The sequence below is a fragment of the Leopardus geoffroyi genome, chromosome E3 (genome assembly GCF_018350155.1).
Source record: "Leopardus geoffroyi isolate Oge1 chromosome E3, O.geoffroyi_Oge1_pat1.0, whole genome shotgun sequence".
Classification (NCBI taxonomy): domain Eukaryota; kingdom Metazoa; phylum Chordata; class Mammalia; order Carnivora; family Felidae; genus Leopardus; species Leopardus geoffroyi.
The window spans coordinates 18,850,100-18,869,870 of NC_059340.1; the positions used below are offsets into that span (position 1 = coordinate 18,850,100).

At 53.7% G+C, this 19,771-nt stretch overlaps 1 protein-coding gene across 6 annotated transcripts; it reads left to right on the forward strand.

Annotated features, from left to right (window-relative positions):
• The first annotated feature begins 634 nt into the window (after window positions 1-634).
• Window positions 635-18,926, forward strand: TAOK2 (TAO kinase 2). Of its 6 annotated transcripts, none has more exons than XM_045460501.1 (19): window positions 635-1,425; window positions 4,464-4,630; window positions 4,818-4,889; window positions 4,988-5,089; window positions 5,586-5,631; window positions 5,764-5,860; window positions 6,010-6,123; window positions 6,229-6,320; window positions 8,372-8,465; window positions 8,565-8,646; window positions 9,449-9,616; window positions 9,794-10,054; window positions 10,222-10,383; window positions 11,886-12,251; window positions 12,334-12,537; window positions 12,827-13,066; window positions 16,200-16,412; window positions 17,381-17,563; window positions 17,656-18,926. In XM_045460501.1, the coding sequence occupies exons 2-19, from the start codon at window positions 4,499-4,501 to the stop codon at window positions 18,175-18,177; spliced, it is 3,150 nt and encodes a 1,049-aa protein (XP_045316457.1). In that variant the 5' UTR covers window positions 635-1,425; window positions 4,464-4,498; the 3' UTR covers window positions 18,178-18,926. The 6 variants fall into 6 exon arrangements, with proteins under 6 accessions (XP_045316457.1, XP_045316455.1, XP_045316456.1 ...); XM_045460500.1 differs by having other exon boundaries at window positions 657-1,425; window positions 9,776-10,054; XM_045460503.1 differs by lacking the exon at window positions 17,656-18,926 and adding an exon at window positions 17,136-17,243 and having other exon boundaries at window positions 657-1,425; window positions 9,776-10,054; window positions 17,381-17,472.
• Window positions 18,927-19,771: the final 845 nt, after the last annotated feature.

Genomic DNA, 19,771 nt, shown 5'->3' on the forward strand with positions numbered 1-19,771 from the left:
CTCTGCCACTTTATGTCTTGTTTTCTTGTATGAAATAAGGTTGATAGTTCCCACTAGTTGATAGAATTAGGTGGGTATGGTCATGGAGATGCTCTGACATAAAGGCTTTGTGACCTTGGGCAGGTCATGCAATTGTGAGATGCCTGCTTCCCGAAGGGATTTGACAGACTGAGCTTTCCTAGCAGATTCCTCGAACTTAGGAGCCCACGTCCTGGCTGTATGGTTACTAACCAGAGCAGTCCATTTTCCCGCCTTTTCCGAGCCCAGCAAGCCTCCCTCCCTTTCCCCTCCCAACAGCTACCCTACACGCAGGCGCAGATCACGGCTGCTTCTTTCCTTCCACTCGCGCCCCCTCAAAGCTTCCCCTAGCAGCAAGCTCGGGCTCTGCGCTGAGGAGGAGCGAACGCATGCGCCGAAGCCCTCTCCACCGCCAGTTGTCGGACTGCGCGCTGAGCTCCTCCCCCTTCAAGCCTAGCCCTTCTCCCCGCCTCCTTCCATCCCAGGGTCCGCGTGGCGGAGCGCGCGCGCACTCCGGCTTGGTGGCTGCACATCTCCCTGGCCGCGGCAGTAAAGATAGAGGGGCGGGGCTATTCACTTAGGGCTCCGCCCCCTTTGGCCCGGCGTCCCTACCGCGCCTGCGCGCTCCCGCCCGGTCTCCATCTTGGAATTGGGAGGAAGAGAGAGAGGGAGACCGGGACGAGACCGGGGCTGTGGTGCGGAGAGAGGCTGAGGCTGAGAAGAGGAGAGGGAGAGAAGGCGCGGGGACCGCCCTTAGCTACAATCTTTCAGCTGCCCTCAGGAGAGGAAGGGGGAAAGGGAGGAGACCGGGGCGGGAGTGAGGGCTGTCACCCTCGGACCCCGGCGTGAGAGGGGCCGTGCGGCCGGACGTCCTCGGGGTGGGCCCCCTGTCGGTGGCCGAAGACCTGGGGCTCAGGCCCTTCCGTCGTGAATTTCCGGGCTTGACTCCTCGCTTCTCAAATATCCGGGTATCAGCCCCTCAGATCCCACATATCCAGGACTCGGGTCCTAACCTCTCTAAACCTGGGGCTCCGTTTCATAGGATTTCAAATATCGGGTTCAGGTCCCTGCGTGCACCAGTATCCGGGGTTCATTCCCCACGCGTTCAGGTATCAAATTCAGCCTCCCTTCGTTCAAATATCTGGGGTTCAGACCCCACAATCAGAAATCCGGGATTCAGCAACTGTCGCCCTCGCGGAGGAGGAGGACTGGACCGCGAGGTCAGATCAGGTTGTCACCCCCTCCCCTCCAGGGGAGGCTTCCCGGGCCCGCCCCTCAGGAAGGGCGAAAGCCGAGGAAGAGGTGGCAAGGGGAAAGGTCTCCTTGCCCCTCTCCCTGCTTGGCAGAGCCGCTGGAGGACCCCAGGAGGAGGCGGAAGCGCTGGGGCACCATAGTGACCCCTACCAGGTGAGACGGGGTGCAGGGGCGCGGGTCCCTGTGTCTAGCATTGAGAAGAAAGCGTGCTCCTTTTTGAGGAACTGGGCCTGGGTAGGCCCTCTCCTCAGGATGAAGCCCAGTGGGCCAGTGGTCAGCCTCTGGCTAGCCGTGCCTTCTGCTGCCACCTTGTTCCTCTTCCTTCATAATATCTGTTTCATGGGGGACCTCAGGTGACAGGGTCTTTGCTGTCATGGGGGTCACGCCCTATGGTGCTTGAGCTAATTAGATGGGTTTGCACTCTTTTGCTCTTCTCCCGTGTTCACTTTGTCCCTCACAGCTACCTGTTCTCCATTATACCTCTTTCTCCTGATTGCTCTGGGGTGTTGATTCCCTTGCCTCTGATCTCTATGATGGGTCCACTTAGCTTTTTTTTTTTTAGGCATGATCTGGTTGGATTTCTTGTCCTTTGAAGGAAGTGTGTGTGTGCATTTGTGTTTGGGGATGCCTGGCAATATTTTCCCCCACCTGTATTGTTACCTTCCAACCTCCTGCTGATGGTGATACATTTGTCAAGCGGTCTGTCATTTACAAGTGTTTTATATCTGTTCTCTCATGTGACACCCCCCCCATTCACCCTGTGGGGGCCTCTTTTATTGCTGTCTTCCCATTTTACAGTTGAGAATATTGAGGCTCAGAGAGGTTGCTCAAGGTCACACAGTAGCAGAATCAGGATTTGAACCCAGGTTCTTGATGAAGTTTTGCCCCTGCTCCATACCTGTCTCTTGCCGTCTCTTCTTGGCCAGGGGTCCCAAGGGGAATGAGTTGGGGTGAGATAGAAGAATGGGGGGTGGGGTGGGGAGAAGAGCTTCCTTTTTAGGAGGACTGTACTCAGAAGCTTTCCCTGATGGGAAGCTCTGTCTCATGGATTTTTCTCCCTACTGTGACCTTCATCTCTACCCTGATTCCAGTCTTTGGTCTAGGTTCCTGAGACGGTTCTGTCTTTTGACAAATGATAGCCATAGTGGTGTCTCTTCACAGTTAAAGCCAAGCTGCTGGGGTAGGATGATCCCCAAAGTCATAAGTCCTTTTTGTGGTGACCCTGGAGGCAGGGAAGGAAAAATCCATATGCTGAGTGTCTGCATAGTGTTCTTAAGGATGAGATCTCATTAAAAATCTCACAACAGCCCTATGCTGTAATCCGTTTTACTGAAGAGAAGACCAAGCATAAGGAACTTACTCAAAACCCTGTTGCTGTATGTTGCTGATGAGATGTACTGTTAGTGTAGTTTAGGGACAGACAGACTTGGGTTTCCCCAACTGCAGAATGGTGATAACATTGGCCCTTTGAGAAGGTGGCTGTGATTTAGCACAGACCTTGGTAATTGCTCAGATGTTCATTATTAGAGGAAGAGGCCCCGTGTGATATTTTGTTGGCATCCTTACATGTGGCCTGTGGTCCTGGGTTGACATTCTGGGCTGGGTGCTGGTAAAGAGGTCAAGAAGATTCCTTTGGCAAGTTGTGAGCACCTGCCTTTGTGTGTGGGTGTGTGGTGGGGGTGAGGGGTGCTTGGCAGGGTTGCTGGCAGGAGAATGGAGAAGGGGGCCGATTCTGAGCAGCTTGGGAGCTGCTGAGGGCTTGGCTGAGGGCAATCAATCAATCTCCTAGGCTATTCTGAGCCCTCTGCACCCTGGGGGCCCACCGGAGAGTCAGGCTTACTTCTTGCCCTCCAGCTTCCAGTTGGGCTGAGACAAAATTAACAACACAACAGGAAACAATGCCCGACAGAATATAATTACATGCTAAATTGTTAGGTGCTTTAAAGGAGCTAGAACTCTGCCCTGGGAGTCCAGCTCTGCTGAAGGCTCTTTTGTGCCTAAATTCCAACAAGTGCTTAGCCAGGAGCTTGGCCTGGCATTCCCTGGGGAAAAGGGGTGGGGTCCTTGGCTACCAGGTACTGCAGGCTCTTTCTCGGGTGTTGGGCTGGGTGCTCTAGGAGCTCTCCCCAAAGGCTGGAGTGGTCAAGGGAGGCTTCCTGCAGGAGGGGGCTAAGAGAGTACTAAGCACACAGGCCTGACTGGAGAGAAGGTCCTCTTCTCTGACCTTGAAGAAGTCTTCCTTCCTTTCTATGCCTCAGTCACCTCATCTGTGAAATGGTGATCACTATCCTGCCCTGCTTGTTTCATAGCGCTGTTTTAAAAACAGTGGTAGAGGACCAGCTTTGGATGTCACTTAACCTTTCTGAGCCTGTTTCCTCAGTGCAAGATAAGGGTACCCCGATAGTAATACCTCACAAGGTTGTGGCAAGGGTTGAATGAGAGAGATGCATGTAAGCTGCTTACTGTACATGCTCAATAAATGTTATTTGTACACCACAAATGTCCTGTACCTGTGTGTGATGCATATGCAATTGGACTGGTCAAGTAAGACAGCCCAGGTCACAGAGAGGTCCCCAAAGCCAGCCACCATTTCTGTCCCTGTCCTTCCCATCCTCCCTGCCACAATGTCCCCTAGCCCTTTTTGAGAGCAAGTCTTCTGGCCCTTCTGGGCCAATACCCACTTCTAACAATGGCCGGATTTCCACTACCTCCGGCCTGGCCGTTTCCTGCTCTCTTCCAGGGTGTGAGAGGTTGAGGGAGGAGGGGGCCTCGACGCCAAGGGGAACAGGAAGGTGCCTGGAAATATTTGGGGTATGGGACTTGTGGGACAGGACACTTGGGAATCTGGGGTTCTGGCTAGGAGGTGGGATCTTTTATTCTTGAGGGGAGAAGTAGGGGGGTTGTAGGGAAATGGATCTTACTGAGGGCTGAGGGGGGTGGTGAGGATGCTTAGCTCTCAGTCTTCCTAGCAGTTTTAGGGACTCCAGGGACCCGGCCCCCGTGCTCTGGTTGCTAGGGCAACTTCATTTTTTTGGAGCTTTGATGTTGTTCCTAATCTCCCCCCTGCCCTTCCTCAGCGGTGCCTCCCCCTCATCAGGGAACTAGGGGAGGAGAAGGCAGAAATTTGAGGGGTCCCTGCCTCTCTCTGAGTGTCTCATCTTCGCTGTAAGGGTCCCCTCTTCATTCTCCAGGTCAGGCCCCACTCTCAGGGCCCCCAGGGGCCATCATGCCAGCTGGGGGCCGGGCCGGGAGCCTGAAGGACCCTGATGTGGCTGAGCTCTTCTTCAAGGATGACCCTGAAAAGCTCTTCTCTGATCTCCGGGAAATTGGCCATGGCAGCTTTGGAGCCGTGTACTTTGTAAGTTGGGGCTTAGGAGAATGGGGTAGGGATGGGCACTGCATTCTTCCCCCTGTGGACCTCCAAGCCTCCTTCTGCGCTGCCGTACCACACCAGCCTTTCCTGCCCTCTCCTTTTGGGCCAAAAAATCTTCCTGCTGCCCAGTTCTCACCAAGGGCTTTCACCAGCTTCTGGTCTGGTCTTCTAGGCCCGAGATGTCCGGAATAGTGAGGTGGTGGCCATCAAGAAGATGTCCTATAGTGGGAAGCAGTCAAATGAGGTGGGTCAGGTTTGACAAGAATGGTAAGGGACAGAGCAGGGGACCCCAGGCTCAATGTGCGGGCTGAGTAAACCTCTTCTCCCCTGACCTCCTCTCAGAAGTGGCAGGACATCATCAAGGAGGTGCGGTTCCTGCAGAAGCTCCGGCACCCCAATACCATTCAGTACCGGGGCTGTTACCTGAGGGAGCACACGGCTTGGGTGAGCTAGCCCACTGAATCTGGCTTGATCTTTGCCCCCATCCTTGTCCTGGTCCAGTCTCTTAGGTGGGCCCTGTTCCAGGTGCCATTATGGGGACCTTGGAAGGGAGGAAGTCTCTCCCAACCTCTTTAGTCCTCAGGCAAACCCATGGACAACAGTGTCTCCAGAAAGAGAGGCTGGTTTGAAGAGAGTCATAAACTGTTAGTAGTTGGAAAGGGGCATATGGGCTGGAGGAAATGGAGATATAATGGGGCTTTGAAAGGATTCAGATGGGAGTTGTGGTATCTTGTCTCCCCTTCCTAGGGGAGGCCCTGACTAGGAACTCTCCCACCACCACCACCACGTTTTCTCAGTTGTCCTTCCTCTTTGTCTTCACCCTGGAGGTAATGCCTGAGTGAAGGATAGGCAGAGAAACTCTCTGTTTGGATCTCTGCCCAAGAGAGGTGGGCCAGGGGTGACCAGATGTGCTTATCTCTGACCCTTCACCCTTTCTTAGCTGGTGATGGAGTATTGCCTGGGCTCAGCTTCTGACCTTCTAGAAGGTAAGTGGCTCTTTGGCCAACAAGTGGGAGAAGTGAGAAGAGCAAAGAAGCTGTAGGGAAAGGGATCAGGGGAGCTTGTTCCAGCCCAACCCTTGGGCTCCCTCAGTTTGATGTTTTTCCCTCACTCCCCAGTGCACAAGAAGCCCCTTCAGGAGGTGGAGATTGCAGCTGTGACCCATGGGGCCCTTCAGGGCCTGGCTTACCTGCACTCCCACAACATGATCCATAGGTACAAGGAACATTGACAATGGCTGGGAGGGGGTGCGCTCTACACCACTTATTCAGCTGGGCTGCAGCCTTCTTGGAAACCTGGTGCTAAAGCCCCTTGCCCAGCCTTCCTGAGATGTATGCCTCATCCTTGTGCTTCATCTCCGGCAGGGATGTGAAGGCTGGAAACATCTTGCTATCAGAGCCAGGCTTGGTGAAGCTAGGGGACTTCGGCTCTGCATCTATCATGGCACCCGCCAACTCCTTTGTGGGCACCCCGTACTGGTGAGTGGGATGGTGGTGAGTGGAGGGAGCCCCTAGGATGTTGGGAGCAATAGTTGGCAGAGTCTGGGCAGGTGATAAGCCTCTTTCTCCTGACCATTCTCCCAGGATGGCTCCAGAGGTGATCCTCGCAATGGATGAGGGGCAGTACGATGGCAAAGTGGATGTCTGGTCCTTGGGGATAACCTGCATCGAGCTGGGTAAGGACGACATCCTCTGTTTCTTCATCCTCTTTTCTCTCCACTGCTTTCTCTTTCTCTGTCTCTTTCCATCCCCATACCATTTCATCCTCAGGCCTCCAAGCTCCTGTCCATTTTGACTGTACCCTTGACCCCCAAGTCAGGCAGCTGTCAAATCCTGCCAGTTCTTAGACCTAAGGATATCAGAGCATTCTTTTCCTGTCCACTACTCTAGTTTTACTTTTTTTTTTTTTTTTTTTTTTTTTTTTTTGAGTGCTAGCTTTGTACCACGCTATGCTAGCAGGTTTTGGGGGTATAGCAATGAATGAGGTTCTTGGCCTTGTGGAACTTACATTCCAGTTGGGGAAACAGATGTGTTTTCTCTTACTGGGACAGAAGCTGAATGGAGGTTACAGGAGCAGTACAACCATAAAACAAGAGACTTGATCTATTTCAGGGGCTAAGGAATATCTTACAGCAGATTTCTAAGCAGAAACATAAAGTAGATAATAGCTGTTTGAAAAACTATAGGGAAGAGCATTCCAGATAGGTAAGAGCAGGCATGCAGAGCTGAGACTGGCTTCAGTTTTTGAAATATTGCAGGTAGTGCCATGTAAAGAGCAGTGAATGATAAGGCCAGAGAGTAAGGCTCACGTGAGTTCATGAGGCCTTGAAGCCTGTCCAGGTTCTCGTCTCTGCCAGCCTACGCTACTGAAATTAACTATTAGTGAGGTAATGTTTGTAAAGCCTCCAACACAGTGCCCGGCACAGACAGTTGCCCAAGAAAAGAGATGCTGTTAGTCTCTCTTATCAACAACTTTCTGCCATGATCTTTCCTACCTCCAGTCTCTTCTTCCCTCCAGTCTCTCTTATGTCAGAGAGATCTGCCCTAGCCGGGTGCTGTTGCTTCGCTCCCCTCCTCAGAGCCATCAGTGCTCCCCATTCCCTTCAAGACCTATGCCATCCCTGCGCTTCCTTCCACCAAGCTAAAAGCCCCGCTTTCTGAAAGTTGGCTCTCACCTTTGTAAGCTCCACACCCTGAGTGTGCCATGAACTTTTCCACTTTCTTACTTGGTTTGTATTTTGTCTTCTGCCCGAAGTCCGAGATTTGGACACGCCCTTTCCCTCCATGTCCACATACGTGCATTTGTCACTCGAGACCACAGCTGGGCAGGTGATGCAAATACATTGGAACAAGCCAGGTAGAAGAAAAATATAGAGCTGTCCATTTTATTCCTACTTTTTGGTAGAGATGTGGACGCCGAGAAATATTTCTCTGTTACTGAAAAGAAACCACCAGTCCTGGTTATAAGCAGATAGTGCATATCAAAGAAGTAATGTGAAAAAGATTACGGCAAACTGGAGACTGCTATTGCTTTGCTCTAGCCCATCGTTATGCGTAAGTGTCGGCTCCTTTTCACCACATCTAAGTTTTTAGAAGAAACCGGACATTTAGATTATTATTACTAAATTGCTAGGTTGGAATGTAATTTAAAAATTGCTATTTGGGCCGAAAACATAACAAAACATTTGTCTGGGCCTAGAGGAGCTCCTGGCTTGCAACTTCTAATCTAAGGCCCAGCTCCAATATCCCTTTTTCCAAAAGACCTGCCCTTAATCCCCTGCACACCTATCAGCTTGAGAACCCACATGCACTCCCAGCTTCCCAACCATTTTTCTGTCTCCCTCTTGTAACTTGATAGTACTTGTTGAGTTTTACTTAATCTTTCCTGTTAGGCTAGAGGTTCCTTGAGGACAGAGCCTGTCTCTTGTTTTTCCTTATCTTTCCCTTAACACTTAGCAAGTTTTTTGCTCTTACTTGGCACCTGATAGAATGTTAGTTGGGCTGATAACTGCTTCTTTCTGCCTTTGATCTCTATTCCATTGTGTACAGGGGAGAGGATGGGTGTTACATTTTATGGAGGAAATTAATTGAGATGATGAGAATTGCTCAGGGCCATACAGCAAGGAAGTCAGGGAGCTGGGGTGTGAACCCAAATCCTCTGATTTCCATTCCACTCCTCTGCCCATCTGCCACCTCTCACCTTCTCCCTGTTCACCTTTCTCTGTAGCGGAACGGAAACCACCGCTGTTTAACATGAATGCGATGAGTGCCTTATACCACATTGCACAGAACGAGTCCCCCGTGCTCCAGTCAGGACACTGGTGAGGACTGGGATTCCTGGGCCCAGGGGTTAGGCCATAGGGTAAGGCTACCTGGCTCATGGCCTCCCCCCCCCTTCCTCATCCTCCCATGACTTCTAGGTCTGAGTACTTCCGGAATTTTGTTGACTCCTGTCTTCAGAAAATCCCTCAAGACAGACCAACCTCAGAGGTTCTTCTGAAGGTAAGGGCTCACTGGCCTAGCATTCTCCTAGAACCGTTGCCTGTTAGAACCACAAAACCCTTCAGTGAAATTAGTGATTCCCAGCTCTTCCTCCACCAAGAACTTCATGTATGAATTCCCACCCGCATTCCCAGTGCCCAATGGACTCTGTGTTTTGCAAGATTTTGTCTACCAGACTGTCTTTATTTATTAAGTAATAATTTGTTTTCCCATCTTTTGTTAATCAAAGACGTATATAATTGCCAGCCAGAGCTTCTGGTCTGCGTGCGATAACCAGGGTTACCACACTGATCTGATGTAATTCAAGCCAAAAGCCTGGGTAGCCTTGTCATGGGTAAATGTATGATTTCCCTTAGGTGTGTTTTGAGATATCAAAAGTAGAGGGGCCCCCATTCCCTTCACAGATCCATGGGGCCTAAGGAGCCCTAGTTGGGAACTGTTGTAGACAGTCTAGTTTGACCTACTTGTTTTATAATTGCGGGATACATTATGAAATCCAGAGAGGCCTCATGACATGTCCAGGGGCACACAGCATGTTGATAGAGGACCTGGACTAGAATCCAGATCTCCTGACTGTTCTTGTCTGTCAGCTGTGCTTGGAGGAACAGGAGCCTGTCTGGGGAGGGGTGATTGGGTGGTGAAAATGTGGGGGCAGGGCTTACCTAGCACAAGGCCAGCATCAGCTCCTGGTGGGCATGGGCCCCAGGGAAGTTCCTCAGGCCAGAGGGAGTGTCAGGGCCCATGGGATATTTGGGGTGGGGGAAGGTGCTCTGCAGCAGGCCTCAGTGTTCTCTCCCCTCAGCACCGCTTTGTGCTCCGGGAGCGGCCACCCACAGTCATCATGGACCTGATCCAGAGGACCAAGGATGCCGTGCGGGAGCTGGACAATTTGCAGTACCGAAAGATGAAGAAGATACTGTTCCAAGAAGCACCCAATGGCCCTGGTGCTGAAGCCCCAGAGGAGGAGGAGGTGACCCAGCTTACCCTGCCACCCTTTTTTCCCCCACTGTGTTTTGCTTGCCTCCTAGCAGCTGCTTGGCTCACCTTCCCTCTCCCTCCTCCTGCCCTCTGTCTCCCTGTGCTATCTCCATATACATACCCCTTATCCTTCCCCTTCCCTGCCCAACAGCCTGCGCCCTGTCCACAGGAGGCCGAGCCCTACATGCACCGGGCTGGGACGCTGACCAGTCTAGAGAGTAGCCACTCAGTGCCAAGCATGTCCATCAGCGCCTCCAGCCAGAGCAGTTCAGTCAATAGCCTAGCTGATGCCTCGGACAACGAGGAGGAAGAGGAGGAGGAGGAAGAGGAAGAGGAGGAAGAGGAAGGCCCTGAAGCCCGAGAGATGGCCATGATGCAAGAAGGGGAGCATACAGTTACCTCCCATAGTTCCATCATCCACCGACTGCCGGTATGCAGCTCACCCTCAGGAGGCCTGATGGTGACAAGGCCGAGCCCCAGCTCTCCCTCCCAAGTGTGATTGCTCCTCCTCTAAGTCAGACTGGGTCTCCAGGGATCTCCTTTTGGGCCCAGTGGCCTCTGAACCTTGGGCATCCCTTTCACCTTCCCTTCCTCTAGGGTTCTGACAACTTGTATGATGACCCCTACCAGCCGGAGATGACCCCAGGTCCTCTCCAGCCACCCGCAGCCCCAGCTCCCACCTCTACCACCTCTTCTGCCCGCCGCCGGGCCTACTGCCGCAACAGGGATCACTTTGCCACCATCCGTACTGCCTCCCTGGTAAGTGTGGCCATCCTCCCTCAGCCTGGATGCCCCAAACTCTTAAGTCCAGAGATGATTTGTTTTTCCCCTCTGGCACTGGATTAAGTTCAGATTCCGCTCTCACTTTTTGTTGCCGTCTTTCACTTTCTCCTCTCCTTGACCCTCTCCATTCTCTTCTCCCAACGGACTGTTTTGGTCCCATTGCCCGATGTGGGTATTCCTAGTTTGATAAACTCTTCCTCCATTTTCATGGCTAGGCTTAAGTAGCATGTCCTGGGGTGCCTTCCCAGGCCCTTGACCAGCCAGGTGTATCACATCCCTGTGCTGTGGTGCTCCTAAATGACATTATGATAGGTGTGCTGGATTTTATGCTCCTGGAGGGCAGGAATAGTGGCCAGTGTCTGCCTCATACCATGATTGGCTCTCAGGCTCACACACATGCCTGAGTATTTCATCCTTCCAGCTCCTCTGGAGAGAGAGGGTATGATCCCAGTTGAGAGATGAGGGAGTGGTGACTCAGACATTCTGCTTGTCCAAGGCACTTGCCGAAACACCTTTGGTGGTTTTCAGATTCTCAAATTAAGCAAGACTGGTTCTCCTAAGATCAAGTCATGGTAATGTTTTTCTCAGTTCACAGGAAAAGATGGGTAGACTTTTCATAAAACACAGTCTTTCATCCATACTTTGAGTAAACCTTTAGATTTCATTCTTGCTTAGTTGCAAACACCAACATTAATTCCGTTATGGGCCAGTGATTGGTCTAGTATATTCTTATGGGACAGCTCTTCAGATCCTGTGATGCTTAGTGCTTTGTTGTACTGTGTAGAGAGGTCCAGAGTTTCCTGGACCTGATTTCCGGTCCCTGATTTCCAGGGACTTGGCCACCTGGACTAGTTGGAGTTGTGCCCACTTGACAATGGGACCTGAGCTCCAAACCTCAGATGTGGACATCCAGGCCCAGTGTTCTTGATACTCCCAACATCTCAGGGCCCAGATCCCAGCTGCATACCTGGGCTGTAATGAGTCCTCAGTGTTTGCTGAAGGGGAAGAAAAACAGTGTTTGTTAGTTCAGAGTGTTCTAGACGCTATTATGCATGTATCAGGCGTAATCTCCACAGCTTTCTATAAGGAGGTGGTATTGTCCCATTTAGCAGATAAGGGAACTGAGGCTAGTGTCATTAACTTGCTTGAGGTTACCTGGTTAGTAAGTGACCAAGCTGGGGGGTGGGCCCAGGTATGTTTGACTTTGAACTAACCTGAATTGTTGCCACTTTTGCATCGGGCCCTGCGCGCAGCACCTTTTATCGACTCATTCAGTGATATCAGCGTGTGAAATAGACTGTATCTCCATCATCCAGTGGAGGTGGCAGACTCAGAGGGGCTACGTGTGATGAAGGCACCAAATGAGAACCGAACCCATGAGTCTGAAATCCGTGTTCACCAATAGAGCATGAAAACCGTGTGAGTAATGAGATGAGGCCAGGACTGAGCCCCACTTCTCATCCTCTGTCCTGCCCCAGGTCAGCCGTCAGATCCAGGAGCATGAGCAGGACTCAGCCCTGCGGGAGCAGCTGAGTGGCTATAAGCGGATGCGACGACAGCACCAGAAACAGCTGCTGGCCTTGGAGTCACGGCTGAGGGGTGAACGTGAGGAGCATAGCGCACGGCTACAGCGGGAGCTTGAGGCACAGCGGGCCGGCTTTGGGGCCGAGGCAGAAAAACTGTCCCGGCGGCACCAGGCCATTGGTGAGAAGGAGGCACGAGCTGCCCAGGCCGAGGAGCGAAAGTTCCAGCAGCACATCCTTGGGCAGCAGAAGAAAGAGCTAGCGGCCCTGCTGGAGGCACAGAAGCGAACCTACAAACTTCGGAAGGAGCAGCTAAAGGAGGTGAGATGGGGCTGCAGCAACGGACAGGGCCTGTGGTGGGTGAGGTGCCCTGACTCCCTGCCCTCCCCATGGCCTTGCCCAGGAGCTCCAGGAGAACCCCAGCACACCCAAGCGGGAGAAGGCCGAGTGGCTTCTGCGGCAGAAGGAGCAACTCCAGCAGTGCCAGGCAGAGGAGGAGGCGGGGCTGCTGCGGCGACAGCGTCAGTACTTTGAGCTTCAGTGTCGCCAGTATAAGCGCAAGATGCTGCTGGCCCGTCACAGCCTGGACCAGGACCTGCTGCGGGAGGTAGGCCACCCCACCCTCCATCCCCCTCCCCACAGCACAGGCACTTATTTTTCCCTCTACCCTCTTGCGTGCTATGGTTTGGCTTCTCTTTCCACACCCCTTGTTTCCTCGTGCCTGTCACCCTGCTAGAGCTCCCTGGGCTTCCATTCCCAGGCCAGCCAGCAGCTTGGCTCCTTTACACCCCTCAGCTCCCCATGCTCAGCTCCCTCTGCCAGAGAGTTCTGGGGCTCTCTTGACACCAACAAGGCTTCCTGACTGAGCTCCGGGCCCTGCCTCTCTTCTGCCTCAGGATTTGAACAAGAAGCAGACCCAGAAGGACTTGGAGTGTGCATTGCTGCTGCGGCAGCATGAGGCCACGCGAGAGCTGGAGCTACGGCAGCTCCAGGCTGTCCAGCGCACACGGGCCGAACTCACCCGCCTGCAGCACCAGACAGAGCTGGGCAACCAGCTGGAGTACAACAAGCGGCGTGAGCAAGAGTTGCGGCAGAAGCATGCAGCCCAGGTTCGCCAGCAGCCCAAGAGCCTCAAAGTACGTGCAGGCCAGCGTCCCCCGGGCCTCCCGCTCCCCATTCCTGGGGCTCTGGGACCACCCAGCACAGGCACCCCTAGAGAAGAGCAGCCCTGCTCATCTGGCCAGGAGGCAGTCCTGAACCAAAGAATTCTGGGAGAGGAGGAGGAGGAGGAAGCAGTTCCAGAGAGAAGGATTCTGGGAAAGGAAGGGGCTACCCTGGAGCCAGAGGAACAGAGGATATTGGGGGAAGAATCAGGAACCCCTAGTCCCAACCCACAAAAACATAGTTTGATTGATGAGGAAGGTTGGGGTCTGCCTGAGGAGGAGATAGAAGAGCTTAGGGTCCCATCCCTGGCGCCCCAAGAGAGGAGCATTGTGGGCCAGGAGGCAGCTGGGGAATGGAGGTTATGGGAGAAGCAGGACGGGAGCCTCCTGGATGAGGAATTTGAGCTTGGCTGGATCCCGGGCCCAGCGCTGACCCCAGTCCCCGAGGAAGATGAGGAAGAGGAAGAGGGGGCGCCAATTAGGACCCCGAGGGATCCTGGAGATGGCTGTCCCTCACCAGACATCCCCCCTGAACCCCCTCCAACACGTCTGAGGCATGGCCCTATTAGCCAGCTCCCTGGACTCCTGTCCCATGGCCTCCTGGCTGGCCTCTCCTTTGCAGTGGGATCCTCCTCTGGCCTCCTGCCCCTGCTACTTCTGCTGCTGCTCCCACTGCTGGCAGCCCAGGGTGGGGGTGGCCTGCAGGCAGCGCTCCTGGCCCTTGAGGTCGGGCTGGTGGGCCTGGGGGCCTCCTACCTACTTCTTTGTACAGCTCTGCACCTGCCCCCCAGTCTGTTCCTCCTCCTGGCCCAGGGCACTGCACTGGGGGCTGTCCTGGGTTTGAGCTGGCGCCGTGGCCTTATGGGTGTCCCTCTGGGCCTTGGGGCTGCCTGGCTCCTAGCCTGGCCAGGCCTGGCTCTACCTCTGGCAGCTCTGGCAGCTGGGGGCAAATGGGTGCGGCAGCAGGGCCCCCGGATGCGCCGGGGCATCTCTCGACTCTGGCTGCGGGCTCTGCTGCGCCTGTCGCCTGTGGCCTTTTGTGCCCTACAGGGCTGTGGAGCTGTGGGGGACCGAGGCCTATTTGCACTCTACCCCAAGACCAACAAGGATGGCTTCCGCAGCCGTCTGCCCGTTCCTGGGCCCCGGCGGGGTAATCCCCGCACTGCCCGACACCCGCTAGCCCTGTTGGCGAGGTTTTGGACCCTGTGCAAGGGCTGGAACTGGCGCCTAGCACGGGCCAGCCAGGGTTTAGCCTCCCACTTGCCCCCTTGGGCTATCCACACACTGGCCAGCTGGGGCCTGCTCCGAGGTGAGAGGCCCAGCCGTATCCCCCGGCTGCTGCCCCGTAGCCAGCGCCGGCTAGTGCCCTCTGCCTCTCGCCAATCAGCGCCCGGGACTCTAATTGGGCGGCGGTCCCGACCCCGCCAGTCCCGGGCCCTGCCTCCTTGGAGGTAACCGACTAGCTCTTCCCTGCCCGAATCTTAGAGCATCGAGCACTTTATTTCCCACTACTCAGTGAGGTTTCTCCAGTTCCAGTCCTCTCCTCCCTTTCACCCCTCCCTCCTTAGTACACTTCCCCACCTCAGCCCAGTCCTCTGGACCTCTAGACAGGCAGCCTCCTCCACCAGGAGTCCGGAAGTTACACACATTTGTGTTCTCCTGACGCTCCTCCCCACCCTAAGTTATTGCTGTTCTCCCGCTGTGTGTGTGCTCATCCTCACCCTCATCAACTCAGGCCTGGGGCCAGGGGTGGCGGTGGGTGGGAAGTCATGTTTTTTTTTTTTCTCTCTTTGATTTTGTTTTTCTGTCTCCCTTCCAACCTGTCCCCTTTCCCCCACCAAAAAAAGAAAAAGACAAACACAAATAAAATATCTGAGCGGAACTGTACCTTTGGCCCAGGCTGCCTCTGTCTGCTTTGTCCTGCCGCCTAGCCTCCCCGGTATGCCCCCAGTCTGGACCCTTGGCCCCCAGTTCCATGACCTCTTCACCCCCATCTACGTTATCTTAACCCCTTTCACTCCTCAGCCTCATCCTCTCTGCCTTCATAGCTTCGTTGCACCATGACCACCACCAGCTCAGAGGTCTGGGCCCCTGTCGAGCTTCCACAGAACTTCTTGGCCCCACAGCTCCCCTGTTGGTGGGTTCTTTTCCAGAGAGTGTCCTTAGGTTCCGGGGCCTTTTGTCCTTATCACCTGCCTTTTGTCCCAGCCCCTTCCCTATGTGGTTCCCTTCTGGGAACTGAATATCTCCCCTGGCATTAATTAGGCTTTACCCTAGAGGGCTTGGGGAAGGGACTGCAAACTACAGTAGGGGGTGGTGAGTTTGGGGGGCCAGGCAGAGAGTGGGGGCATGGAAATGGGATTGGTTGTGGGCTTGGAGTGGGAGCTGAGTGTCTAAGGGGCTGGGCTGGGACGTGGAGATCTGGTCAGGGTAGCAGCTGCTGGCCCATTGAACCTGTCAGGCCCTTTCTGGCCACCTCCTTTGCCCCTTTCCCTTACGTGGCCCTAGATGGGGCCACCCCATCTTATCCGTTTCTCAGCTCGGAGCTTATCCTCCTTCCCTCCCTCCCACCCTAAGGTGTTGAACCTGGGACTTTCTCTGTCTTTCCTTAGCTGTGTCGCTCTCTTCCATGGGTGTGTTATGTGACTTGGTTTTCTCACTCTTGTGCACGTTCTGTATCTGCTCACTTGGTTTCTGTCTCTGGGTTGTATTTCCTCTGTCTTTGCATGGTCAGAGCTTCTTGTGTGTACTCCGTACCCTAAAGATTCTCAGTTCTCTGTCCACGAATTCTCCTGCTGTTTCTTGTGTTTTCTACCCAACCCTGAACATGCTCTTGGAACATGCTCTTGTTTACTTGTATCTCTTGCCCATTGAGAATCTTCCTGATCTCTCTTCAGCACAATCCCATCTCTCCGTGTCTGTCTGTATACAGCTCCCCCCGCCCCCTCTGTCTAACATGTTTTCTGTTTCTCTCCCTCTCCCTGTCTCTGCTTCTGTCTCCTCTCCTCCTCTGTCTCTTCTCCCCTTCTCCCCTGGTTGTTCCTCCTCCTCCTCCTCCTCCTCCTCTCCCTTGCCCCCATCTCCCCTTGGTCCGTCCACTGCATAGTCTAAGGAGCTGCAGATCAAGAAGCAGTTCCAGGAGACGTGTAAGATCCAGACTCGGCAGTACAAGGCCCTGCGGGCACACTTGCTGGAGACCACACCCAAAGCTCAGCACAAGAGCCTCCTTAAGCGGCTCAAGGAAGAACAGACCCGCAAGCTGGCGATTCTAGCCGAGCAGTATGACCAGTCCATCTCAGAGATGCTCAGCTCGCAGGCGGTGAGGCCTGGGGTCCAGGGAGGGAGCGTGGTGGAGGCTGGCCTTTGTTCTCCCGCCTTGGTTATGGGAAGTTGGAAGTGGGGGAGTGCGGGGAAAGATGGGGCTTTTGTTCTTGGGGGAAACTTGGATACTCTCCCACTGTTAGTATTCTCCACAATGGTTTTTTTATCTCTCTTGAGTATTTTCTTAAGGTCTTGACAAAGCCAGCCTGACTACTCTACCAAGAACCACCAAGGAAAGAGTGGCTATAATTGTTTCCTGGGCCTGAGTTAGTTTAATGTGTGAACAGGGAGCAAATCAAAATGATCGTGGCCCTTGGGCCGATTTACCCAGACTTCTGAGGATTTTGAAGATTGCTGTTCTAAAAGTGATCACACAACAACACTGGAATGGGCCAATTAAAAAATACCCATAGCGTAAAAAGTGACAGTGCCCCTATTCATTGCCATTCTCTCGCCCAATCCCATTCTCTGACCCAATCTCAGTTAACTGTTAATAATTGTATTTTAGGTTTTTTCCCTATGCATATTTGAAAGATTACACAAAATTATAAACAAAAGTAGGATTGTGTTGTACATACTGCTCTCTTCTTTTTCCACCTAGTATTTCTTGGACATTTTTCCATGTCAGTACACCTATCTCATTTTTTAAACAGTGTAGAATTTTCCATGGTATGGACGTACCATAATTTATTTAACCCATCCCTTATTGGTGGACATTTAGGTTGTTTCCAGTATTTTGCTATCACAACGCTTCAGTGAACACCTTCGAGCACATGTGCAAGTATACCTGGGGGATAAATTCCTGGAAGTGTAATTGCTGTGTCACAGGGTATGGCGACCTTTCATTTTGATAGATGTTGAGACTGGCTGCTTCTTGAAACCTTAGGGCCCAGGCCTACCTGGGGCAGGGGAGGATTGCGGGGGTGGGGGAGGAGGCCCCTAAAATTAGTTCTCCCTGTTTGCCAGCTACGGCTTGATGAGACCCAGGAGGCAGAATTCCAGGCCCTTCGGCAGCAGCTGCAGCAGGAGCTGGAGCTGCTAAACGCCTACCAGAGCAAGATCAAGATCCGCACCGAGAGCCAGCATGAGCGGGAGCTGCGGGAGCTGGAGCAGAGGGTGGCTCTGAGGCGGGCGCTGCTGGAGCAGCGGGTAAGGGGGCTCCGGCACCAAGAGGCGCTGGGGAGGGCAGGCTCCCCACCTCCTGCCCCCGGATGCGCTAACCTCTTTTCTGGGTGTCCCAGGTGGAAGAGGAGCTGCTGGCCTTGCAGACAGGGCGCTCCGAGCGAATCCGGAGTTTGCTCGAGCGGCAGGCCCGTGAGATCGAGGCTTTCGATGCTGAGAGCATGAGGCTGGGCTTCTCCAGTATGGCTCTGGGGGGCATCCCAGCCGAGGCTGCTGCACAGGGCTATCCTGCTCCACCTCCTGCCCCTGCCTGGCCCTCCCGTCCTGTTCCCCGATCAGGGGCACACTGGAGCCATGGCCCTCCTCCACCGGGCATGCCCCCCCCAGCCTGGCGTCAGCCCTCTCTGCTGGCTCCTCCGGGTCCCCCAAACTGGCTGGGGCCCCCCACACAGAGTGGGACACCTCGTGGTGGAGCCCTGCTGCTGCTAAGAAACAGCCCTCAGCCCCTGCGGCGGGCAGCCTCAGGGGGCAGTGGCAGCGACAACGTGGGCCCACCTGCCGCTGCAGTGCCTGGGCCTCTGAGCCGTAGCACCAGTGTCGCTTCCCACATCCTCAATGGTTCCTCCCACTTCTATTCCTGAAGTGCAGGGTGGATGAGCAGATGAATGGGGCAGGGGCAGGGGCAGGGGTGGGTGGAGCCAGTTCCTGGAGGGCTGTAAGCTTGAGGTCCACCCACAGGTGGGGGACAGGATGTTGGCTCCAGCTCCCCTTAGACCTCCTCATCTCATGAGCTTCTTGGGCTGGCCAGTGGCCCAGGGCCAGCTTGGGCCTCGGTGCCTCAAGGCTGACCAGGAGCCCTTGCCTCCCCACCATGGTGCCAGGGTCTCTCTCCATCACAGCCTTGGGAAAGGAGGGAGATGTGCGTGTCAAATATTCATCTGGTCCCCTGGGGGAGGGGAAGGGTGGGTCTAGATATATTATATTCAGAGAACTATACTACCCCCTGTAATGGGGCCATGGACTGGGGATGCCAGGCCCCCCAGACCTGAGGTGTGGCAGAGCAGGTCTGGGTGGGGAGAACAGAAGGAAAAGGCCTTCCTAGGAAAGGATCAGGATGTTGTCTTGGGGTCAGGATGCCTGGTCTCTCCATTCCCCCGTTGCTGTCTGATGTCCTGTGCCGTTTTGTCCTTTATCTTTTTTCTTTTTCTTCTTTTTTTTTTTTTTTTTTTTTTTTTTTATTGAGATCAGAGCTGGGGCAGGGGAACAAGGGAAGGACCTTGGAAGGGGCTGCTTCCAGACCTGGGGGCAGTCGTGGGAACCCCTCCCAGCTATGGGGTTGGCACAGAGCCCCACAGCAAGCTTTTAATAAACTGTTGGTTATTCTAACAGACCCCGGGACTCACCCTTTCTGTCTAAAGTGTGTATTAAGGACTGTTCGTGGGAGGTGATAGTGTCATTTGTATTTAAAAAGAGAATTTATTGGGATGTGTAACTAAAAATTTCAGTGATTTTAATGACTTCGGGTAGGACTGGATCCACAACTTTAAAGGAGGTCATCCATCTCCTGGCTTCTGCTTCCCTTTGTTTTGACTTCAAAGATTTCAAAAGGTTCACTTCACACCAGGCTCCTGGCAGCTCCAAGCCTGTATCTTCATAGCAATCTCAACAGCAAGAATGCCAGCAAAGTCCTAAAGTGACTTCATTGGCTCAGTCTGTAGCCAGAGGCCTGGGGTACTCCTGACCAGGTCTACGCCCTGTACCCACCCCTTAAAGGCTAAAAGAATTGGCTCAGGGACTAAATGGCTGTTTCCAGGGGGAAAAGGAAGACGTTTACACCAGCTGTCCCCAAGTTCTATCACTATGTTCCTCACATTCTTCTTAAGGCCAGTTACTCAGACCTTCCTCCCAACTAGGCATTAGGTTATGATAGCTAAAAGCGTGATGATAATGAAGGCCCTGCTGGTCAGGCTGGAGGAAGAAGGGTAGGAGCCACCCTCTTCTCTGATAGAGCCTGGTGGCAGATTGGATGGCAGGGTCTGGAGGCTGGGACTTCCTTTGGAGAACCTGAGGGAAATGAAAGGGAATGGGGTGGGGTAGGGAGGCAATGGCTACTCACCTTCCTGGCCCACGGTATAGGGGCAAGAGAGGGGACCGGTTTTTTGTTTCACTATTTTTTAAGTTTATTTATTCATTTTGAGAGAAAGAATCTAAAGCAGGCTCTGTTCTGTCAGCACA